This window comes from Cygnus olor, chromosome 2 (assembly GCF_009769625.2).
Source record: "Cygnus olor isolate bCygOlo1 chromosome 2, bCygOlo1.pri.v2, whole genome shotgun sequence".
In the NCBI taxonomy this organism is placed as follows: Eukaryota; Metazoa; Chordata; class Aves; order Anseriformes; family Anatidae; genus Cygnus; species Cygnus olor.
The window spans coordinates 152703864-152729707 of NC_049170.1; the positions used below are offsets into that span (position 1 = coordinate 152703864).

The following is a 25844-nucleotide window of genomic DNA, read 5'->3' on the forward strand; positions in this document are numbered from 1 at the left end:
GCTAAGTCACCACATTCTTCCCTTCTCCTTAGTGTATTGTTCACATTGAAAGGTATTAGTTTTTCAGCTGAAGGACACACTGTACCAAAAATTGTTAATACAGGTAATATCAATCTGAGCAGGGTGCTGGTGATGCTACTCTGTGTCCCTTCACTAGGCTATAATCTTCTTGAGTGCACATCCAGGGCCATACCTTCTGGAGCTTAAATTGAATACCTTGCCCCATTTGGTGACCTTTGGGTTTTGCATCTGTAGACCCCATGAGCATTTCCCAGTTTGTGAACAGTGTTGCTTGTTGGACTTCCTTACGCTCATGTGCAGTGGATCCAAGTCAGAGAGAGTGAAGTCAAGCAACAGTCCAGAGTTAAATGTTTGGTGAAGGAGTGAAAAAGGAGCATGCTGGCTATATTACCTGGGAGGCATCCCTGAGCTTAAAGTTAGGAGAGAACACTGATGTTGTGCTCCTATACATGAATAATAAGCTCCTAGATTTCCTTTCTAGCCAAGTTCTATCAGATCTGACTCTTATTTCAGTGACTGATTTGCAGAAAGTTGGTTCCGCTGTTGACTCAGCAGTTGGTTCTGTGCCATGAACAAGTAATAGGAGATGGGAGATAACCAGTCTGCTGTTGGCAGAGAAGTCTCACTTGAATATAAACTCCCAGGCCACTTCTGGCTAACAGGTTTAGAAAGATCTTGTGATGCTGTTTTTGCAGAATAGAAATTATATCCTCAGTCCTAGTGCTTCCTGCGTTATCTTTGGAGTTAGGGTACATGGTTTTATGAGCAAATGTCTTTCCCTATAAAAGTCTTGAATTTTTATTTCTAGGTAAAGTCTCTTTGTATCTCTGCATCATGGAAACTGATTGTTTTTTTTAGTGCTCAGAAGATTTGAGAGAGTTCCTGCCTCCAAACTTCTTTATGGGTCAGAAGATGCTCAAATTCTTCAACCTCAGTCATTCAGGAGAGACCTGCAAAGTCCAGCTTTTCAATGCATTTCAGGTGAGGAAAACTCTCAGAAAATCCGTACAGACAACAGAAACCCCCATAGCAAATTATAATCCTTTTGTATGATGAACTTATAATTAAGTTCCTAGATGAACTATGTCTCTTGCAGTTCAGTGCCAATTCACTGCAGAGTATTTACAACTTTTGCTAACCTTGGTTCAGTGAAGAGGTTGCTCTTTTTTCTAAAAGAAGTCGTCTGACTTTATGTACCACTTTAGGCAAGTCATCTGAGTTTAAATCCGGTTTACAATATGGATGAGAGCCAAGATTCATACCAGGAAACATTCATCAGATTTTCCAGATGTGCAGACAAAAAAAAGGATTAGGTGTTCAGCACATGTGAAAACCAAGATCTTTGCTTCTTTCCAAATTAACTGATTGGCATATAAAAGAGGAATACACAACCTTGCTTGCATCAGAAGGATATAGTAAGGAGTGCAGAAGTATTCCTCTGTCAATTCTTACAGTGTACGTACTGCATTGCATTTGGACACATCATATTATTGGTTTATATTGATTCAAAATTTAGTCTTTCAAAGTCTCATCTAAAACTACAGGGAATCAGTGCACTGCTTTCAGGGTGCCTTGCCTTGTGTCTCCTAGTGCTTCAGGCCTGTCAAGAGAGGCAGAGGTGTTGCATTCAAAATAAAAACACCCTGGCTGTAATACTACAGGTGGCCTGGGCAAATATCACAGAAATCTCATAGTCACTGGCTTTGTATCACATGCCTTGGTCTAGTTGGAGTGGTCATCTCTCATGCCAAGAGGTGAATCTGTGAAGCCTTATGTGTGCTACTAGAATGATTTTCATCCACCAGATCATCTCCTATCTAGTTAGTGTAAGGTTTCTTGCATTTTCCTTTGAAACTGGAGACCCTTAAAAGCAAGCCAGTGAACAAGGTACTCCAGGCATGAACTTAGGGAGGAAAAGATGCCCCTTTGGCAAGTGATTTAATTCAGTGCATGTAGTCCGTATTTTCATTATGAGCTACACTATGCTATGTGATGGCCTTTTAAAAAAATATATATATATATAATTGGGCAGCAAAGCCTTTGTGGATAATTAGCATATGTGCTTATATTCACTGTCAAATGGCAACACTACTCTAAAATATCACTGTTGAGATTCTCATTGAAGGGTAGTGGTTAACCCTTCCCTCTCTGCTCCCATGAAAATCAGACAGTTTAGCCCTCATTCTGACGGTGTTTTGGTCTAAGCTGCTTGATTTTATACTAAAGAAAACATCTTTATTTCCTAAATAAAGGAAACAGTTTTGCTCCTGTTTTAGGAGCAGAGCTGTGGGAGCACATCATTAGAGATAAGTGTATGCGCAGAAGAAGGATCTTCAACCACTCCTAACCACAGAAGGGGATGGCTGCTTGGTCCCTTACGCTGGTCATCATGATTTCAGAATTCAGTGTTTCCCTCCTTCCTATCACACCAATATTGACCGCAACCTCTTTGCCATGCAGTTACTGTCTTGAGCAGATATGCTAAGTGGTTTGTATAAGTCTTCCCTGCCCTCCTCAGGCAAAATTATCCAGCAAACATTAAATATTTGGTTAGGTGGTTAGACCTAACTCATCTGTTTGTATCATCAGGTGAAGAATGCCCAAACAAGTTTTTGCAGCATTTAACTTAAAAATCTAATCTATACTAAAATGGTTAAAAGCTAAGGTTCATCTGGCTAATGCAATTCATGTGCTTGCAGTCTGATAGAGGTATGAAAAATTGGGTAAATGGCAATAAACAGGAAATTGGCGCAGAAATTATACACATGAAATGCTAGGAAATTTATGGTTTATTTCTTGCTTTTCAGACTGTGAGAAGGAAGAAGCATGCAGTTTTGTCACTGTAACCCCTGCTGGTTCTGAAGTTGTGTGTGAATTATATAGTGCCACTGAAGTCAACTTCAACTGTACCACCTCTGGATTGGTAAAAATGATGATACTTAAAAATCTGTGTTTGTCATAATACTGTAGGTTCAATATAATTAGAAGACATCATAGAAGAAAGGCAGACCATTACCTGACTCCTTGTACATTGTTCTTCGTTGTGGCAGTAATAGATTTCTGCAAGTTGGTAAAGAAGCTAGACCCAAATGTTCTTAAAAGTGACATCTGAATGCCTCAGTGTTTGCATGAAACACCACACAGCACTTTTGTTCTTAAAACCTGCTGAGTGCCCACAGTCTGGAAATCAGGCTAACTTAAAAGGGATTTTATCTGAATAGTCAAAACTAAAAGTATCCAGGTCAGTAATCAGATCACCGGAGGCAGTCATCATTTATTAGTCCCTTCCACTTGTCAAGGGTTTGAGTCATCTGCTCCTCAGCACTTTAACAGCTTCCTACTCACTACTTTCTAAACACAGTGAAGCGGCACTGAAGATCAGTTGAGATTTCAGTTTTGCAGGCTAAAAAGCATCCACACTGGGCCACAGCAAGCTGTGGTGGTTATAAGCTGTGTGTGCTAATTCTTCCCTCTGTTTACAACTAAGGAAAATGTGTTGTGGTAGAGGAAATTGGTCACGTTGCATTTATTGTGCTTGCCTGTTTTGTCCCAGGTGCAAGGTGTTTTGGGGAACCCTGCTGCCACTCGTGTTGGTCGTCTCAGCTGCATGCTTTATATCAGGAACCCGGAAGGAGATGCAGTGACGGTCTATTTGAAGAAAGGTACCAGATGCAAGTCGATCTGATGTTAGACTGCTGTGCCCAAGCCTGTAGTTCTGTGTAGAATCATGATGGCATGGAGGAACATCTTTGTTCAAGATGACATCATTCTGTTCAGAGCTTAACGCTAAGTGGTAGCCAGAAAAACTCAGTAAATCTTCCATTCATGGCTTGGTCCCTAGAAATAAGGCATGTAGTTTTTGAAAGTTGCTTTAATGGCTTTTCAGCAGAGAGTTCCACAAAAAGCTGAGTATCCAATGTGTTATTCTATTATAAATCATTGTGATATTATTTATTAAACATTTTGTTGCTTAACTATATAAGGTATTATTACTGACCAACTTCTATATCAATAACAATTTACGTTCATTTTGATTATAAATTGTCTTACTAATACACCAGCCTAGAAATACCCTGCTCTCCAGTAAACTCTCAGTGATTCATCTGAAATAATGAAAGTGACAATGTATGTTTTGTGTGATTGATACCTTTGACTATCCCAGCTCACCTGTGTCCAGCTTTGAGCCTCATGCCAAATTTGAAACAAAACAACTGAATGCAGGATGCAGTAGGGTTTGAGTCAGAACTCTCTGCTGTCACTGGTTTCCTCTTACTGTTATCCAAATCTCTGAGTTGTCATTTATTAATAATAATATAAGTAGAGAGCTAAGTCTCACCTGAAAAAAGACAACTCCTCTGAGTTTGTTGCAATCAATATAACATCTTGATACCAGGTCCTCTACATTTCTGTTGATATTGCTAGTTAGGTTCAGGATAAAATGAATTGTCCTCTTATGTATGTGACATTTCAACAGAAGTCTTAATTGCAGATTTAGGTCTACTGGTGAAATACCAGTTTACATTTTTACCCAGATAAGTCTGTTTCATTTATACCTGGGAGTTATTAATATAATACTTGAAATTGGAGTATTACCAACATTCTTGGGTACATTGATTTAGGAGACCTTTTCTGGTACAATTCCTCAATGGCAATATATCTGGCTAGCTTCACAACTGTAATTGCACCAAACTGTTTGGTAATGTTATCTTGCATTTGAAACTCAAGGTCCATAACAGGATTTTTAAGGCAGAGCTTTTATCATAAAACTTTCAACCAACTCCAGTCAGCAGGCAATCTGAAATCATCACATCTCCTCCTGAGCTCTTTTGAACATTTCTTTCCTCTTCTGTCTATGCAGCACAAGAATTTAACTCATCTGGCCTCAAAACCTTCGAAAGGACTAGTTTTCAGAATGTTCTTTCTGGTGTGTATCAGTCCATGGCGCTCTCAGCAGCCAGCACATCTCTGACGGATGCTCAGCTCTTCTGCCAGCAGACTTGCAGCAGGGACTCTTGCTGTGACGGCTTCGTCTTGAGTCAGATTGCCCTTGAAGGAGGTATTGTCTAAACACTGCAAAATTAAAAATTCTGCAGTAGAAAACCAACACAAACAAGTAGGTTAAAAAACAATCAACCAACAGTGGGTAGAGCTCATTTTTGGATGCTCTACACATGCCTCTGCATCACGTTTTTGTTGTTGTTGGCAGATTTGAGTAATGCCCAGGACTTGGCCTGGAGCAGTACAGATAAAGGCCTGAAGTAGCAAGCTGCTCTTGGAGAGAAATGGACATTTTGAAAGGATAATTCTTTTGACCTGCTTTAGGCATCTGTATTCAGATGAGATAAATCATTTTGAAAATGCCTCTCTCCTTACTTCATACAGCTTTGTTGCTGAGAGTTAGTGCCTTTCAGCTGGTGGCGGAATTAATATGGTGCCTACAAAGTGCTTGTAGCGTAAATGTAAATCAGCTTCCCTTTTACAGCACGAAAACAGGATGCTAAACAGAGCATTATGTAAAATTATTACATGCAGAAAAGCTATAATCTCCTAAATCCATGTGTCTAGCTAGGATACAGAGCAAGTGGGAGTTGGATGGACAGAGCCTGGCAGAGATGGGACCTAGGCAGAGCCCAGACTTCTGCCAGCAAGTTTAAGCACTTAATTTCAGTGCTTACTTTTTGTAGCTTCTTTTCTAGATCATACAGCTTTCCCACTGGAGGGGCATTTGTTATAGAAAAGGTGAAGTTCTAATTGTCTCAAGTTTTTAGATGGGCTCTTACAAACCCAAACATGTGCTACTGGCTGCTCTGTGGCAAGTACTTCTTTAGTTTTGTGTGGCAGCTAATCATGGATTTCTTTCCAGGAAAATGTTTTCCATTTTGACATCTCATATTTGTTTCCATCAAAATATTCTATCTTATCTTGTAATGTCATGTTCTTCTATACAGTTACCATCAAATGCTTGTAGTCTTCCTTTTTATGAGCATAGAATGAGGTGTGGAAAGATAAATGTTATAGAGTTGGATCAATAATACAGGTGAATGCATTAGTTGAAGTAGCATTTTGTAAACAACGAACAACAACAAAAAAATAACATCTCAAGTACCCAGCTGATAAAAAATAAAAAATAAAACCCAACAACACTGCATTGTAAGTTGTGTCAGCAAGAACAAAGCAAGGGTTGAGTATTGTCTAGATGTTATGGTGACAGACTGATCACAAGCAGAAAAACTCATCTCTGAATGTGTTGGTTCTCCTGACTTGTGCTGCGATGCTGGGGTCTCAGGCTGTACTGACTGAATTCAGGCACCAAACCAGGAAACCATCCCAGTAAAAATATACTAATGAAGTACTTTCTTGGTTCAGAGCCCAAGATTTTAAGACTGCCAAAGGATTGAACATGTGTCTGTGGCACTTCAAAGTGCTGGCAACCCTGTTGAATATTATCAGATAATAGTAATATTTTATTAGGTGGTAACAGTACGTGCTTGAACTCTCTGGAACACAGGCTACAAATGTTAGTTTTAGGTATGAAAATCTAACCTTTGAACTCCAAATTGAAAGTATGGTTTTGATTTTCTGTTTTTAGTTGTCAATATTAATGAGTAGCTCTCTCAGTGATGCAGGTTCAATTGGCATTTGGAGGAAGTGTTGGGATGCTTGGATGAAAACTTCTGTGTAGATGCACAGTGTTACGGCAGTGACACAATTCTCTCTTCCTCTGAACCTAGGTACCATTTTGTGTAGTTTGATGAGCTCCCCAGATGTGCTGATCTGCAATGAAAATAGCTGGAATCCAACTTCTGTCGTAGAAGGAATATGCAAAGGCATGAGCTATGACAAAAAAGAGATGACATTTTCCTTCACCCTGGGAGGGCAAGTGTTCAGTGGAAGTATGTCAGTGAATTAACTCAATTTACATTACTTTTATTTAATTGTTCTACTGAGTCTGCCTGTTCCACCAGCCTGCTATTGTACTTCAGTGTTTTTTTTTTTTTCTCAAGTAAATCCCTGCCTGTACAACCATAAGCATTAAGACCTCCCTAATAAGATGCATTGTTAGAAGGACCTCTTACACTTCTCTGTGGCAATATTAAGGAAAGTCAAGAATATGTTGCTTCTACTAGGTTACCCTGTAACACTTCCAGTATTTAACTTAGGCAGATTCAAGTCAATTATCTTAAAGAAATGTAAACCGTGGAGCAAAGACAGAAAGAGATATGCCCAAGAAAAAGCAATGATAGAAGACAAGATAAAAACTTGGTCCCCATGACTCAGATTAGCACTCAGACACCTGAATCCTTCTTAGGGTCTTGCACTGTAAATAAGGTGAAATGTAGTCTAGTAATGTGTTTTTATAATGTAATTTCTGAGCAATTCAGTGCTACCTATTTAACAACTGTTCTAACACACTTTGTTTTTTTTTCTTTATTAGCTTCTAAGCTGGCAGAAGAGGAAGAGAGAAATTTTACCACTTTTCAACAAGTTTATCTGTGGAGAGGTGAGTTATCTCACAGGGCTTGTTATAAAAGCTTATAATGAACTACAGGCAGTGGCAGCTGTCTGTTCTATGAATACCACTTGTTTAAACTGGAAGTGTCTTGCTTTGTTTTGTACTGTCTGAAATCAGACACTACTTGGAAGTCTTTTCCAGTAGGAGTGGGTGTAATCTAGAGTAATTCTACTACTGTAACTTTCACAAAATTTGGGTAAATTCCGCTGTCTGAGGATATGTTCTGTTGCTTTTAACGCTTGTGAAAAATAGTATTGTGGAAACACTTGCCTTTGACCTACCAGTGTCCAAGGTACCACAATAATTTGGACCTTTACAAGTAACTGGACAGATTACCTTTATTAGCATGATCATTATGTATGTGTTGTTTTTTGTAAATTTACTCTCTGAATGTCACAGCATACATAGCAGGACCTGCACAAATTATTTGGGCTACTGCCCTAGAAACACACACAGCATCTGAATGCTTATGCATAGTGATTGTGGGTATGGCATTTGCTTTTATCCTCCAAACAGGGTATTTTGGGTTAAATTCTGCTTATAAGGTTACAAGCAGATGCTGTTACTCGTTTTTGATTCATAGGTTGGAGAAACTAAATAAGGAGTTTTCCTAATTAGTACACTTTACTCTAAAATGTTTGCTAAAGTTAGGGAACCAAGGATGAGCTTGTCTTGTGGAAGAAAGGTGAACTGAATTATTGTGCTCTTTAATTCCTGTTGCATTTCAGGCTCCGATATGGTCACCCGGCCTAAAACCTCTGTGTGTGATGCTACTGCTTTGAAGACAGAGAATGATCTAACATTATCAGGTATTATAGTAAAGGCAGATAGAGAAGATAGCAGAGGGAGGTGCAGAATTTAACCAGAGAATATCATGTATTGTCATATATGTACTGTAATGATGTAGGTATTTAAGTACAAAGGACTTCTTTTAGGTGGAAAATCTGATGCATTTTTTGGGAATGATGTTTGAAAAATATGCCTCCTGCAAGCACCTCATATCTTTCTGGTTTTCTACTTTCACAGGCCAGTCTGGAAATGAGAAAGAGTTAAAACCTTCTTAGATTCATTAAACTGTAAAGACATAGGAAATATTATTTGGCCGAGGAAAAAAAAGGCATAAACCCAGGGATCAAATCCTTAGTCTGGGTACATGGGCATATCTACTTCTACTGGTGATATGACTGTAAATGCAACACTTAGAGGAAGTAAGGACGAAATTGCAAACACAAGTCTTTCTTCAAAGCTAGAGACTCTGTTATTCCAGGGTCTGCTCATGATTATACTAAGTGATTTGTATGTAGAAAATAATTTGTATTACTTTAATAGCATTCCTCTGGGCCTTCAGCAATCCTATCCTAAAACTAGGAGAGCAGTGGAGTTTGATGAGAACATACTGGTTTGTCTCTGATGAACTTAAATCTTTGCTGAGGAGCCTTGACGGATGCCTGAGCATATGGCTTATTACACGTCAAATCATAACAGAAAGTGAATTGATGATTTTGTAATTTGAATGGAAGGTAAATTTGAATGGAAAGTAAACCTATAATTTGAATGGAAGGTAAACAAAAATGTCTGTTTATCTAGTGGCATTCCTATACAATCAGTGGTATTTTTAGTCTAGACTTCAACATGAGAAATAACTGCGCTTAATACAGTGGGTGAAATTCTCTTGCATTTACCTGCCAAGGCATGAGCAGAGCCCTCAGGACTCTCCTTTTCCTTGCTGTGGCTGATGATATCATTAAAACTCAAAGTTATGCAAAGTATTCATCTTCTTTCTCCATGCTTTAAGCTTAGTCATGATAAAAATAGTTTTAAGGGAAACTGAAGGTTGAAGTTGAGCTTTGAAAGGTAATGAGACTTATAAATCACCTTCTTGGAAAAGTTATGGATACATTTGGGAAAATGTCTATAGAGTTTTTAATTACTTGGTGATCGTGCTTAGAGCACATGGTAATGTCTCTTTTCTATTTTCTGATAGAAATACAAAATGATTGTGCACTCACAGCATGTCAGTACATTCTTTGGCATTTCAGCTGCAGTTATGTGTCTTTGATTTTCTATATTCATTTTTGTCTGGCTGTTTCAATTCATCTATGGTTAAACAGCAAGAAACTCTCACAATGCTGGAGTACCTGGTGATGAGACCTGCTGATGACATTTCATAAATAGAAAGGTGTTTATGAAGAAATTTGCAAGAGTGTCCATTTCTCTGAATATTGCTCTAGGACTCTTATTTAAAGGGATTAATTTTAAAACAGCCTGAACTTCCTGTGATTGTTTCAGAGGGAGCTGAAGAGATGCAGAGCAGTGTATACATGTCTAAAGACCACAGGCAGAAGACAAAGGAGTTATTTAATATGGTCAGTGGGAGCATGAATTAGGAGAAATACTATTAAATGTCTGAAATAGATATTAAGCTTGTTAAGAAAACATGTAACTGAGAGGTGTAATAGCTTCCCAAGGAAATATAAGGAAACTAAGGAAACTGCTGCATTTTGGATCAATAAAACTAGATTGATCAAGATATTATAAATATCTTCCAAGAAATCATACTTCATTGTTAGACAGATGTGTTGCATGACAGAGTAGAGCCTTCTTATTTCTAGGAGCTGTGATTTTTTTTTTATATTTTTATTTTTTGGTGGTGGAAATATTCTGGCAATGCTGTGTTGTTCGGTGCAGTTCAACAAGGAAGCATTGCCTACACAAACATCAGTAATTGTGGTTGGACTATTCCACCAAAGGTTGGAACCTTTGGTGATGTTAACATTACAAAATGGTTGCAGCTGCTTTACTTGAAAGACAAAATTTTATATGTAAATAAATTTAATTTATTCCAGACCATAACTTTTGTGGGCTTGAGCTGTTTGTTTGTTTGAATCTCAGATTCCACAAAGGATCTTTTCTACCTAATGGACAACAGCCAGATACAAAGCAACCCAAACTATTCAATTCCTTACCAGCAGTACTGGGTTTTCAGGCAGAAGTACTCAGCGGAGGAAGCGGTGCTTTGGTGTCTCACACGTAAGATATCTTGCAGACAGTTATTTTGTAGGATAGTAAGGAGATAATTAACCTAAATCTTTCTACAGAATATAGGTATTATAATAATTCTAATAATACTAATTATAATATAATTACAATAATTATAACAATAAAATCTGGACCTAGATATTTTTCAGGGGAAAACCACAAAATTTTCATGGAAGCCAGCTATATTGAATTTTCTGTTGGGGCCCCCTCATGATCATCTTCTACTGTGGCAGAAAGGGTACCCATCATTCATGGTTAGACTAGGTGATCTTGAAGGTCTTTTCTAACCTTTATGGTTCTATGATTCTATAATAATTATTAATATTCTATAAATATGTTATGGGCAAGAATAGTAGAAGATTTGGCAGCATAGGCAATACTTTGCTATTCTTGAAATATAGTTTTCTAACTAGTGGAAAAATACAGATATTTTGGGGTTAATGATGAAGTATATTTTGACATGATAAATGGAGAAGAATTTCTAGCTCTGACTACCAGGAAGGCAGAAGTGAGAGCACTAGACAGTGTACAAAGATCACTGTAAGAAGACAGTAAAAATATGCCTGTCTAAAATTAAGCATTGACACACGCATTTACAGAAGTCATTGCCACAGCAATTAAGAAATGGGTTTGACTACTCTGTTTCTTTTCTGAAAGTGCTTTATTACCTTGGACCAAATTTCAATGCAAATTTTTGCAAGCAAATTCATTGAACAGTTGATTCTGGAAAAGTTATATTTATTTTTGTTATGTATGAACATTTCAGAAATTGTTTGCAAACAATTCATAAAACGTTTTAGAAAATATTTAACTTTATTGTCCTTTTTATTCTTTAAAGTAAGACACCAACAAGCGATACAGTTTTTCTTGATTATACAGTTTGTATGTCAAATTTACTAAAAAGAAAAAAAAATACAGATCTTCAAGTCACAGTGTCAGTGGCACCAATACACTGAACTAATGCTTGTCACAGCTGGAGAACATATCTTTCCAATCAGCTGTGGTATAGCTCCTTTTCTGTGCTCTCCAAGTAAATTTGCTCTTCATTGTAACTAGAAACAGAATCTGTCCCCATTTCTCTTGCATTGTAATAGGATAAAATTGAAATTCTCACTTTCAGTTGTTTGCTGATTGATAGCATGAAGTACACTGAAGAGAGAGGAAGGAAACCCTAGTGTGTCTAAAGTTTAGTGACTTTGCCTCGTAGGTTGTGCACAAGAAGATGAATTTTGTCAAATGGCAGATCTTCAAAATGCCACAGACACATACTTTGTGTGTACCCTGTATCCAGCAGCACAAATTTGTGATGGCAGCATTGATCAGATAGCGGAGAACTGTCGTACCGTCCTACCCTGGCAACCACAGGCATTGTATCGAAAAATAGGTAAGTTATGGGATTTGAATGTATGTGTGCTGTAACCTTGGCAATGCAAGCTGGCTCTTGACTCTGAGGAAAAAAAAAAAAAGTCTGAATGTATAAATTAGTGCTGGGATGTGATGTTGCAAGTGAAGGCCAGGCTGTCCTGGTGTGACTTTTCATTTCTGCAGTTAACAATTCTTTGAGTGGTGTCTTCTTCAAAGTGCTGGTGATTACACTTCAGTGATATTAACTACAAGTTTAATTCTCTGCCTTGGTTATTCCCAGTTCAGAGTGGCCAAGTGTAGCTCAAATAATCTGTCTCAGGTATTAGGTGTTTTTATAATGTGGGTGAAAACAGACAGTCATAGGGATGACAACAATTCCATTTTCTACCATCAAAATTTCCATGGTAGTTAAGCAATACAAAAAGTGAAAGTATATTTATCTAAATGCATTCTTGTTGAGTGTAATTTTTTATCTTTTATTTATTTATTTTTTTAAAAAAAGCAAATCCAGTGTTATAGACAAGGATTCTAACCTCCACTCTTTGAATGTGTGGGGACTTCAGTGGTTTTCTTATATTGCTCACATGAGGAAACTGAGACAAGTAAGCCTGTTATCGCTGTGCAGGAAGCTATACGTTTGCTGCAAACAAACAAACAAAAAACATAGAAATCCACTGAATTCAATGATTAAACTGTGACTTTTGGGGGAGCCAGAAATACAATAACACATGAGCATACACACTGGATTCTTCCCATCTGGATCTGTGATCCAGTTTTTGGACCAAAATGATGTATTCATGTCAATACAGATCCAAAACCAAAGTCCTTAGTTAGAAGTCTTTCCTTGGCAGAGTACTTTGATCGGCTTTTAGAGACTTCACTTGTTGGAATTTTGTGCATCTTTAGGCTTAACTCTCCTACATTTACTGTGACAGTGTAAAAATGTCTTTTAATTGACTAAGGTCATTGTAGCACAGGAATGTAAGCTTTATACTTACCATGTTGTTACTTGACCAGCATACATAAATTAGAAATAAAAGGTGATTTTTCCCTGATTTTGGTTTTCTTTTCTGTGCCAGTCACTCTGAAAAGTTCTGTGAAGAGCTTCTACACACGTGTACCATTCCAGAAAGTAATGGGGATCTCAGTGAGGAATAAGACCGACATGAGCAGAAAAGCAGTTTCAGATGGGTAGGACATGACTGTTTCTTTGCTTTTACTGGAATTTTAACCGTGCCTGAAATACCAAGGCAATGTTATGCAGATGAACAGGATCAGATGATACAAGAACAGCATTATGTGAGAATACTTAACAAACAAAAATGGCATATGATTTAAAGGAAATTTATAATTGAGGTATAAATAATAAGGTGTGTAATTAATTATAAATTATATATGTGTGATTTAGTACTTATACTTCTACTAAATTGCTGCTTGGCCAGTTAAATCTCTTAGCAGAAAATAAATTTATGCTGATACTTTTAGGGCAGTTATCAAAATATTCATGTAAATTATTAGATGTAATCTGGTAGATGTATACTGATTGAATGTAATTTCATCTAAAAAATGGAAATATGTGGAAGTATCTATGAAATATGAAGAACCACGAGGCAGTCTTATCATGCAGAGCTTCTCTACAGGTTCTTGGTGTTTCTTCCCTGTGCAATATCCTATCTCCCCTTCTCTAGGACAGAGAAAAATTATTAATGATAATAAAAGTAATAATATTTTTCTATTCCCAGCTTTTTTGAGTGTGAGCGTTGGTGTGATGCTGACCCCTGTTGCACAGGATTTGGTTTTTTTAATGACTCTCAGCTGTCAGGTATTTTTTTCACTGTTATTATTATTATTATTATTATAAATATTTTAAATCTTCAGCATTCCAAACTTTACGATCCTTTTCCTATGAACTGCAACTTTAAAAACCTTAGTGGATCATACCCAACCCTTCCTAACATCTTTTCAAGTGATCTTAACTGTTCCTTAGAAGTTCAGCCCAATAACATATTCACCATAGCAGAAATTACTAGGAAAATGAGTCCTTAAGAGGCTGCAGTTCCAAAAGCATGATGCTCAAACTGATAAAACTGTACGAAACTGTTATTTGTTATTTATCAGCACCTCTTCCAATATGCTTGTTGACTTTTTGTGAAATTTTCTGTTGTTTCATTTTTTTCTTTTAAGGCCTAAGACAGCTCAATTAGAAACCTAAATATTCCTGTTTAAATGCAGGTTAAGTACACAATGTCCATGGGCACTTTGGGGTAACTTAGACTTTTCATTTTCTTGTATTTCTGAACTTTTCTGCTTCCAAATTTTGGTCCTCTACGTCAGGAAGAGTGGTTGGGGACAGATGCAATTTGCTTATGTTCTACCCCTTAGTATTTAAGTTATCTTAAGACATCTAAGTAACATTTAAGTAGCATTTCTGTTAGACAGAAGAAATCAGATCTTTAAAAGTATGTGTGACCTGAGAGTCTTTGAAAACTCAAACACACATATTTTATTTACCTGAGATGGCTAAGTTAACGGTATTGTCAACCTATGCTCTCTCTATATTCAGCAGAGGCATGCATAAACACAATTTATAGGATCATTAAAGGCTTTGGTTCTCTAAGATCTATTCTGGAGATACTTTTCTTTCTCTCCACTGACTCTAAAGGAATTACTCTGTTTAAAACAAAGTATTCAATAGGTGTTTAAAATTGGATGCTTTCCAGGTAAAAGTCAATGAAATAATTTTAATGTTTTATTCCAAATTCAGATTCAGGCACCTAAAATGGTCAACTTTGTTTTCAGAACTGTTGCATGCTTCAGCCTGCAGAAGAGAAGGCTCCTGGGAGACCTCATTGCGGCCTTTCAGTATCTAAAGGGGGCTTATAAAAAGGATGGAGAGCAACTTTTTACTCAGTCAGATAATGATAGGACAAGGGAGAATGGTTTTAAACTAAAAGAGAGGAGATTTAGATTAGATGTTAGGAGGAAATTCTTCACTCAGAGGGTGGTGAGGCACTGGCACAGGCTGCCCAGAGAAGCTGTGGATGCCCCATCCCTGGAGGTGTTCAAGGCCAGGCTGGACAAGACCCTGGGCAACCTGGTCTAGGGGGCGGCATTCCTGCCTATGGCAGGGGGTTGGAACTGGGTGATCTTTAAGGTCCCTTCCAACCCAATCCTCTCTATTTTAACCAACTCTCTCTGAGGTTATTAGAAAGTACTGTTTTTATGATTCACTTGAGAATTTGGAACACTTCAAATATGTTTTTAACATCTTTTTTTTTGGCAAGCAGGCAAATTTTTCACACAGACAGAAAAGAGTAGGTTGAAAAATTAATCCAATGTATTTCACATTGGAATTACTGTGCAAATAAAAAATAGTTGACAAATGTCATACCTCCATATGACCATGTGAAATTTGAAGTCTTAAGTGAGTACAACTTTAAGTTTCTTTAAATAGTTCTAAAAATAAATTAAGGATTTTAAAGCGTTAAACATAGGAAATTGACACCTTTTTGTTAATCTGATTAATATTTATTATCTATAGCATTTCAGACATCTAGTACTGTAGTGAAGATGAATTTCAGTTGTAATTTTCACATGAAATAGAATAAATCTTAAAAGAAACTTTGTGTTTCAAAGCCTACAATTCTTAGGTACAGAAATATCTGTATTAGCTCTTTGAAAGGCATAATTTTTATCTTTGATTTAAGTAGGAGCTATGTTTCAATATACATACAGATTTTTAATTTTCAAGATTGAATTAATCAGAAAGGGCTGCTTGCTCAAAGGAGGGACTCTGACTTTGGGACAGGATTTTTACTAATGGTAAAACTGTATTGGCCAGGTATTTCCATTTAATTTCCAAGTCAGTGGAATTTCTTTTAACATGCAAATTGTTAACATGGGAATTTTTCCTCCTCATTTCTGTAACTATTTATTTCCTTGGCAGGAGGAAAGATTGTGTGCCTGACTCTGAACAGCCTAGGAATTCAGACATGTGCCGAGGAATCAAGAAGTGCTTGGCAAATTTCAAGTTGTAGTTTGCCAGATGCTGAAGTCAGAATACATCCATTTGGCTGGTATCAAAAGCCTGGTAAGTATTGCAGAGCATGTGGCCCTGCCGACTGGTATCTGCATGTTGGATCCTCTTAATTAGCTTCAATGCACAGAAGCTTCAGCTTTCAGGTGACAGACCCATTTGCAAACACAGAAAACAGACAAGGCAGACAAGTATGTCTGAGAGAAAGAAAAGTGTATTTTAATCTCAATTTTTAAAGATAAGGAATAGAAATACCTCTATAGAATTTCTCAGGTTGAATGAGAGAATTGTGGCCAATAAAGGAATCCAAACATATTCTGTTCTGTTTTGCAGTCCTGGTCAAGAAATCATTCTTTGTTTCTCTCTGCTTGGCTTATGGTTTAACAATGTGTGTGGATGGGTTGCTTCAAAGGTTTGGTTTTGTTACAGAATTTAAAATTCCGCTGCTTTACCAAAGCAGCCATATTCTAAGGTAGCACTGTATTATTAAGGCAACAAGAAGACATCATGTGTTTAAACTGAAGAGAAGTTATGAAACATTAGGTTATTTCCTGAAGTGGAATCAAAACTAGATCTAGTCAAAATTAATGTTCTTTTCCATACTGAAACAAAAGATAATTTTATTAACTCAAGAAGTTATTTCATCAAAGTAAATGAAAAAACACAGTTGCTAATAGCAAGGGTCAAAACTTCAAGCTAAGAGCTATCATGAAAATATCTTTTATCATATCTCAGAATAGGAAAGCCATTATTTCATCTGTGCTAAGAGAACAATATATGTATATACACCTATATAAAATTCATCACATTCCATGTTGGAACTGAGCACAAACTGAAGACTGTCCATAGCAGTAACCGTGGTATCTGCAGAATGGACATTTTTGGATGAAGTACAAATTTTATTTTCCTGTCCTCTCTAGCTAACACCTCCATGGACAGCAAATATCTAAATGGCTTTCACTTAGCTTTTTTCGAGTTACTATTCTAATGATTAACATCTTTTGTGAACTGGGTGAAGAAAATGAAAGATGTTTACAAAGTGAAATATCTTATTGTTTCTCTGATGCAAAAGAATAGTTCAGAACAAACATCACAGCATCTTGCAGAGCATAGGGTGGAGGCAATGTGCATTTCAGAGCAGCTATTTAACTGTTCATTAAGATAATTGGTATTCTGAAGAGGGCTGCAAAAGTTAGTGCAGGTCTGTATCACATCAGCTCCTATTTTTTTTTTATTTTTTATTTTTTTGGCTTCAGAATCTATATTTGGCCTAATATGGCATAAGAGAATGTTATTTAGTTATTGTGGGAGACATTTTGGAACATCGAAATGATGATTTAGAGGAAAAATCTCAGAAACTCTGAAATGTCTCTGGTTTAAAACACTGAGAGGAAGGAGTGCTGTAGAGATCAGAGAAGAAACGCATGGAAAGCTTTGGTTGGCTGGACAGTCCATTGAACAACACTGGACTTCCTACCTCTCATAGATGAACCCCACTAGAAGCAGGGAGGCCCCATGAGGCCGGTCTGGTGACATTGGCAGAATCAGGGAGACAATTTGAGCCAAATGACAGTAATTAGGAGCATTTTTTTTACTGCTTTTAACTTCCCTAATTTCTTGTAGAGTCGAGAAGAATTTTGATATCTGAGTAGAAAGGGGAGGCATATAGTGTGGGTATATAACGCCCAGTACATATCCTGTTGAAGTTGTGTAGGGCTAAATCAGATATCCTTGCAATGCACTGCATTTTTCAGTGTTGGTAACTTAAATAAAACCCTAATTCACACTGGAAGTCTCTGAAATACGAACTTGTTCTGGAACTTTTCAAGCCCCACGGTGGCACTCTGCCCACTAGAGCATCCATTTCTTCCTCTAGTGGTGCAACCCTTGCTAAAGAGAAGATGCAGCACAGAGTTGAGGAGCTGTCACGAAAGCTTACAGGATTTGTTAAATTCTCAATGTGTGGGCTTGCAGAGGGCAGTCTGAGGGTCTAGCATGATAGGAGGGAAACAACAGCCCAGATAAGGTAGACAATGTCAGGAGCCTGTGGGCAGGAGGAGCTGAGACGCAACTAGGAGAGAAGAATGAAGAGCGGTAGAAAGGCAAAGTGAAGAGGATGAGTCGGCAGATGCGTAGATACACTTGCATTTCTTGGAATATTTTTTCCTCTCATTGATAAAGAAACGTCTAAAAATAAAGGATGCTTCTTGCTTCACAGACAGAGGAATGATGAAGAGGAGCCCATGGTGTATGCAAAAGGGGGAGCGTTAGGAGAAACGGTGATGTTTCCTTATGTAGTGAGGAAGCTTCAGATGTTTTTCCACCAAGGCACAGATGTGTATGCAAATAAAGATATTTGCAGACAAAAATTTGTGTCAGTTGTGCTGGTGTGTTGGGGGTCTGGGAACCAGGAAGAGGAACAAGAAGACTCAGGCTGAAAGGAAGAATGAGTGAAATCTGAAGGAGGAATTTACAGTACGTAGTGGGAAGTTATTACGAGGTGGGGTCTTTAGTTTTAGTCCCCATCTTCTGCTTGTAGGAAAGTGCTCATGTCTCTGCATTTTATAATATGTTATGTTTACATGTGTGCCGCTCTGCTCATGAGCAATTTGTCTAGGTATGTATAGTCATGGTTGCAGTCCAGTAAATGGTGAATGTATAGTAACATTTTAAAGAGATAGTGAAGAATTAGGGCTATATCCAGGATCCTAATGTCAATGAGAGTGGTAAAAATCATGAGCATTTAGACATTTATATTGGTTGCATGCATGGACAATACAAAGTGGAAGAAGCAAACAAAAAATCGGATTCATCTTCAGCATCTGTTGGATGGTAATAGTAGAGGATTTATAACTCATTTAATTAGTTGAAGTGTTTTGCATAATATGATTGCATGAGGGCAAGGTATTATTTGTTATTTAAGATTGCAAAACCTTTAAGGGAAATGTTAGCAACTGAGAAGCTTCATATGTGGAAAATATGAATGATTATTTGAATTTTAATTTGAAAAGTTTCCTGCTGGAAACTGCCTTGTTCCTAATTCTCCTTTTGAGAAATTCCAGTTTGCTAATCAGGAAACAGAAAATATCATGTCTCTTCCGATTCAAGAAACTGAATACAGAGTGGGGCATGGAAAAAAAAAGCAAAACTACTGAAATGAGTTATTCATAAATAACTGCATTTTGCAAAGTGTTTGTAGGAATGTTTATAAATATATAAATTGGGGGATGTCTGATTTCATATACAAACAAAAAGGGTTAGATAACAGAAAAGGCTCAGATTCTTATTCTTGGTGCTTATGGTGAGAAGATGCAACATTCATATCTCAGAAATGACGTGGGGAATACTGAGGTATTGATTACATTTTAAACCTTCGAGTGCAATTTTGTTCATACATTTTATGTTTTTTACTTTTAGTTGATTTGACGAACACCATCTCTAACCTGTGTCCGCCTGTTAGTTTACCTTTCAGGCCAGAAAGTGGTAAGTGTATTCCTGTATTAAGTCAAAAAAAAAACCCTGGATGCATCCTCTGTTTTGTTCATTTTCCTAAAAAATCACGCTATAATGAAGTGGTGGTTGTTTTTCCCATGAGTTTATTCATTCAGGTGCTGTATGTATTCTTTTTATTAGTCATTAGTCATTTATAGGGAAGAATTTTTTCCAGCCTGACTGCTGGTTTAATATACCTCAAGGTCACTGCCATAAGGTCACTAAGCCAAAATATTTGGCAGGATTGACAAAGAAATTTGTCATTTATAAGTGCAGATGTCACATGACTTTCAATGGATGTGAGCGTTCACACTGTACTTCAGTGGCCAATGAAGAAAAGCTCTGTCAAGGGAAACCTCCTAAAAAGCTGGTTATTGCGTTATTGTCAACTGCTGTGGGGTTTCTAACACTTTCCCTGAAGCATCTGGTGCTTGCCAGGATGGCAAGGGCAAAATGCCAGATTAGACAAATTGCCAGAAGTTGCTGTAAATATGTGCTGAAGATTTTCCTGAATGCGAGGAGTGACAATGAGTTTTCAGATTAATGCAAACAATTGCAGTAGAGATGCAAAGACAAAATTAGTGAATCTAGTTTTCTCCTCTAAAGCTTTTTGTTTAAAAACCAAGAGGATGACAGGAAAAATCCCTCCAGAAATTAAGGCAGGCTTGCACCACTTTAGAATTGATGTAGAAGAATGATAAATTCTAGTCCTTGTTTACAGTTTTCCAAAACGGTGAGAATACTATCTCAAAGTTTATTCAGAACTGGGTAACAAGAAATGTCGTATTTCAGATATGTGTTGGGTCCCACTTTTGAAGAGATGCTGTAAATTGCTATGGTACTGTCTTTTTTATGAGGAAGAAAACTTATTTCAGTCTTGCAGTAAATCTTATGATACTTGCATGTGTTATTTTAAAAGTGGGTGGATCCTCTTAATAAATGAAACTTAACCGCTCTCTTTCAGGGCTGTGTGTTTATTGCACCCTAAAAACATATGCAAATTGTTAAGAGCTACACGCTTCCCTGATGCATCCTTTCCATAAATACACAGCATGTCTGCTAAATGCTATGTTTAACAGAAAGGAAGCAGGTTGACTAGTCATTATACAACTTGATTTAATCTTTGGGTTAGACTGAAATTGCAGAGTCTCATCCATCTCTGCCCTTGATTACCTGTTTATCATGAAAAAATCTTTTAATTTGCTAATTTTCTTGTTTTTCTCTTTTTCCTTAAACCAGCTGCAACAGGGCTTGCAGGAGGTGGTTAATATTTGCAAAGCATTTTCAACATCAAGTGCAGAATTTATTATTAACTATTTTATCATCTTATCTATGATTACCAGTTATGTTCATGTTCAGACAATTTGTATTTGTTAGTAGAATTTCTGCTTTTATAACGATCACTTTAATGTAGTAAAAGGAATGCCCCTATTCTTATAAGTAGGCAGAAAACTTTTTTTAGTGTGTGAGAAATGCTGGGAAAAGCTAGTAGGGTAGCATGTAGGGTGGACAATTCTATTCCTTTGCAAACTGGGGGAAAAAAAGAAACCTGCTTTACTAAAGCTTTGTTCCTCCCACTCTGGTTAGTACACATTTTGTGATTTTACTTTTGTGTTTTTCTTGTGTGCTTAAGCAGGAAAATAGTGACCTAAGTAACACTAAAGGAAATTAAGCCTTATCTGTCATCTGATTTTCACTCGAGGCTGTCCAGAACTTAGCCACAGCAAGTTAGGTATTCATCTTACCCTTAGTAAAAACCTTTTTCCTACACCCATTTCCAGGTCATCTTTCCAAATACAAAGCAACTTGTGAAGTCTGTGGTCTGCAAAAGTCTGTTTAACCACCCAAGTGGATAGAGCTTTTCATGAAGAGGCAGGTGGCTGTCCCTGTTACTGTCCCTGTGAGTGTGGCAGCCAGATGATGAGTGTGAGAAAATATCATTGTCCAATGACATTCTCGTGTGTATGATTTGCGTGTGCATTAAAGCATATATATAGAGAGAAAACTTTCCATCAAAAGATCAGAAAGATACTTAAATTTGAATACTTTGCCAGAAGGTTCTGTGAAATATCTAAGTTAATGTTATATTTGATGTAGAGTCCAAGTTTACTGAAACCCAGGTAAAGCCTATATTTTGAAGGACAGTTAATGCGTTTGGCTACCTCACTTTCTTGGTATCCAACTTGCAGTGCTCAGGACAGAGTTTCCAGCACTTTGCTTCCGCACATTTGGAGTCGGGGTACGGAGCACTCCTCCATTCCAAATCTGCTGTGTTTTCAGTGTCTGACATGTTATGAAGAAACCCAAATTAGCAGGCTTATTTTCAGTCTCATGGGAAGTATATGCTTCACTTGTTTTATTCGTCTTCCTTCTTGATAGAGGGTTAAAGGCATGTAGGAGCATAGAACAATGGGAACAGCCTTATCAAGAAGGGATTCTGCAAGTATTATGGGCAGTGTAAAGAGTAGGAATAATGCAGGTCTGATGTTGAATGGGATCTGAAGGCAAGGAATATGGAAAAGGGTGAAGTACTTAGTTTCTTCTTAACATCAATCTTTCCTGGTAAGTCAAAGCTTCAGCAATCCCAGGCTGAGACCAGGGGCAAAGATTGAAGAAAGGAGGAGTTACCGTTAGGGGGGTAAGATCAGGTTAGGGAACAAGCTGGACATACAAGCCCCTTGGGCCTAATGGGATGAATCCAAGTGTGCTGATGGAGCTGGTTGATGTAATTGGGAGGCCACTCTCTTTGAAAAATCCTGGTGTTGGGGAGAGGTTCCTGAGGCCAGGAGAAAAGCAAACTCCTGTCTTCAAGAAGGGCAAGGAGTACCCAGTGAACTATAGGCCAGTTAGCCTCACCTCAGTCCCTGGGAAAGTGATAGAGCAACAGATCCTGGAAACTATTTCCAGATAAGTGAAAAATAAGAAGGTGTTTGGGAGTAGTCAGTGTGGTTTTATGAGAGGTAGATCATGCCTGACCAACCAGATCATCTTCTATGATCAGGTGAGTGTCTAAGTGGATGAAGAGAGAGCAGTGGATGCTCTTGATCTTGACTTCAGCAAGGCTGTCAATGCAGTCTCACATAACATTCTCCTGGAAAAATGGGTGAAGTAGGGACTAGATACGTGGACAATGAGGCGGACTAAATACTGGATGAACTGCCGGGTACGAAGTTGTGATCGGTGGCACAAAATTCAGCTGAAGGGCAGTCACTTTTATACCTCTGGCTAATAAAGCCTGGGGCTAATATTGTTTAATATCTTCAGTAATGACCTGGACAATGGGTTAGAGTCAACTTGCAATGAGTTTTCAGATGATAAAAGGCTGGGAAGCATGGCTTTCAGACCAGATGGGTGTGCTACCATTCAGAGGGACCTCAACAGGCTGGAGAAATGGGCAGACTTGCATCTTGGATCAAGCTGTCTTCATCAAGTTGTCTTTTAGATCTATCTGAAAACTGGCTGGGACCTTCACTTAGTAATTGTACAGAAAAGCTGTTTTAACACTCATCCTGAAAAAAGGTCTCTCTCACATTCACACATGCCTCAGCTTTTTCTAGCTCAAATTAATAGGACTATTGGCTCCTTTTCTGTCTTTACTTTGGTGGTTTGCTAGCTTATGTATCTGTAAGAAGGTATTTTGAGGAATTCTGGATATCCCACCAGAGGCAACATTGTTGAATATCAGTTTCTCCATTTCTACCCTTATGGAAGGATGTCACTTCAAATTTGAGCATCTCTGGAGAGCGAGTAGAATCTCCTTGCCCTGGAGATGTTGAAGTGTCATTCTTAGATTTAAAAAAAAAAAAAAAAAAAAAAAAAAAAACTGTCAAAATTCTCCATCTTTTCCCTTGAATAGCCAGGCTAGAGAACACTCCTTAGAAGAAATGTTTATGGCCCAAAAGTCATGCCTGCAAGTCAGTGCTATCTGCCAGGAGGCAGGCGAGGTGTACACTGAGGTTTGGTTTGTGCCTTTTGCCTGATTTTTTCATTATTGCTTCCTCATCCTTTGCCTGTCTTCTTGCAATACTGTTTCTGATATCAGAATGAACTCTCCAAGTCACATTCATCATTAATCTGTAGTATATCTAACAGAACGTGCTATATTTAACTAAATAATAAATTTTTGTTTTGTATACTTTGATTTCTGTATCATATGGAGCAGAGCATGCTCTGGCTCTTGTGTGGTGATTACTGCACAGTTTCTGTTAGCTGAGAAATAGTGCTTGAAAAATACATATATTGAGCATGCTGGGAAAGTCCTACTTGTTACATTTGGAACATTTTTTCCCCTAAAGAAGCTAATGTGCTGTGATGACAGTGAGTATGGAACCATCTGTGGCTAGTTTCAGGTATGATCTGTGACCTTTAAAGATCGGAGGACAGCTGTTATTTTAAGATTGCCCGTGCTGAAAATGCTCAGATAGTCATGCTGCAGTCTTGGTTTACTGATGCTAGTATGTAAGAAATCTGCTGAGTTCTGTGAATATGGAGAAATGTTATAGTAAATGACAAAATAGCCAGGTCTCATAATTAGATGTGAGATGGAACTTTCTGCAGTCAGTTGAAGATACAGAAAGATAAGAACTATTATTTTTTTAGATAAATCCTATATTACTTGGTATCCTACAGTCGTATACTACTGTTGTTCAAACAATTTCGGCAGAGGTGTTATAGCTGAAGAAATTTTTTATGTCTTTATAACTAAGACTGAAAGAAGTAAAAGGGTCTGTGAACCTTCTTACCTGGATTTTTAGAAAATTACTTGTACTTAAAATGAAGAGTCTGCAAATATTCATGAGTATGCAGAAGGGAGGAATGGGATTGTTGTATAATTTCTGCTTTTGTACTTTATTATCAGATTTTATCTAAACTTTAATGACTGTGTCTTCAGATTCTTCAGTTTTAAATAGGATAGGGCTACTTTTCTTAGATCTGGCATCTGCTACTAGATTATGACCGTTGATCTCTGCACGTGACTGGAGAATGTATACCGAAACATGTGGAGGGATCATATGGGCTCAGTTTCCACTCCACCCAAATTAAGTAATTCGTTGAGAAACCACCAAGGCATATGGATGTCATGATCTGTTAGGTCCTTTCTGTTTCTTCCTTCTGTGATCCCTCGATGATTATCATAATTCCCTTGATGCAGGACTGAACAGTGGCTACAGGATTTTCCCACATGACAATAAATTTCCCATCAGGGTATCTCAGCACATACGGTATTTCCAGTCTCAACAGGGATGCTCACAGTAGTACAGGTGCTGTAGCATGCGGTCAGCTGAGCTGGACTCTCCCTGAAGCTCCATACCAATCTCAGTGAGGTGATGGAGAACAGTGGGAAGCTTGGAGGGGTTAGGACAACAGATTTCCATTCTTTTGTTTTCCCTGTGGCTTTCTTGAGACCACAAGTAGACTTGTGACCAACTGCTGCCTAGAGAAGCAGACCTCTGGAGCAGTCTGAAAGCTTCAAAGATGGATATTATTCTTTGGGTTAACATCTGAAAGCTACTTGCAGTTAAGGTGGAGATCCTTGTACTGGACTACCTTGCCCAGAAACTTGTGTCTTGCCTAGGAGACTCTAAGAAATCTCTCTTTTTTTTTTCTTTTTTTTTTTTTTTCTAATAAGTATTGAAATTGATGACGATTAATAGCTTTATTTGTTTTTCTGTTTTCCCCACAATATTGTGTCTTTGGTGTTGAAACACAGACAGCCTTTTTCATCCATTCCTAGAAACTGATCTGTTGTGCCTGTGTACAGCATATTGGAACTCTGGTGTAGAATTATTCTGTCTTTGGTCTTAAATTTGATTTTATTGTTCGTAACTAAGAGGATTTTAACCTTTTTAAACAGTTTATTTTAAACCTAGATAAATATCTGGTACAGTTATATTATTATATTACTGTTCTATACCATTTGCTATAATTGGCAGTACCGAAGGAGGGAGAAAGTTTGCATTTCACATCAGCATAGCATAATTGCTTGCCTCTAAAGGCCATAAATAACTCATTTGTTAGTTCAGAACATGTTTGTCTGAAGTGTGATTATAGTTATTATGCGGTAGTTTTAAGAAAATGACTCCTTTTGAATTATTCAAATCTCAGTGGACTGACAAAAATGGGAAGCGACTATATGTTAAAATTATATTGTCTGCAGGTCCACTCTGAGTTGGCAATGCACAGTTTCTAGAGATTGTTGCTAAACAGACAGGGTAGCAGCCTTCATTGGAAAATAAAGTCTCTGAATTCTAAGGATATAAAGCACTGAGTTCAGTCTGTGAGCATGTTTTTGACTTAAGTCCGAGCTATTAAATATGGCCCACAACTTCAGGATTAAGATCAGAATTTATCTTCAAAAATAAATCAGGCATAGTAGAC

The 25844-nt window shown here is 37.7% G+C and overlaps 1 protein-coding gene across 1 annotated transcript in view; it reads left to right on the forward strand.

Moving 5' to 3' along the window:
- TG (thyroglobulin) overlaps nt 1-25844 on the forward strand; it is a 155014-nt gene that overhangs the window by 44873 nt on the left and 84297 nt on the right. The window contains exons 22-34 of the mRNA XM_040547274.1: nt 880-1002; nt 2829-2944; nt 3575-3683; nt 4880-5077; nt 6753-6914; nt 7457-7522; nt 8263-8343; nt 10427-10564; nt 11781-11957; nt 13018-13129; nt 13681-13760; nt 15885-16028; nt 19392-19457. Of these exons, the coding sequence (XP_040403208.1) occupies nt 880-1002; nt 2829-2944; nt 3575-3683; nt 4880-5077; nt 6753-6914; nt 7457-7522; nt 8263-8343; nt 10427-10564; nt 11781-11957; nt 13018-13129; nt 13681-13760; nt 15885-16028; nt 19392-19457 (1572 nt within the window). The remainder of the gene's footprint in view (nt 1-879; nt 1003-2828; nt 2945-3574; nt 3684-4879; nt 5078-6752; nt 6915-7456; nt 7523-8262; nt 8344-10426; nt 10565-11780; nt 11958-13017; nt 13130-13680; nt 13761-15884; nt 16029-19391; nt 19458-25844) is intronic.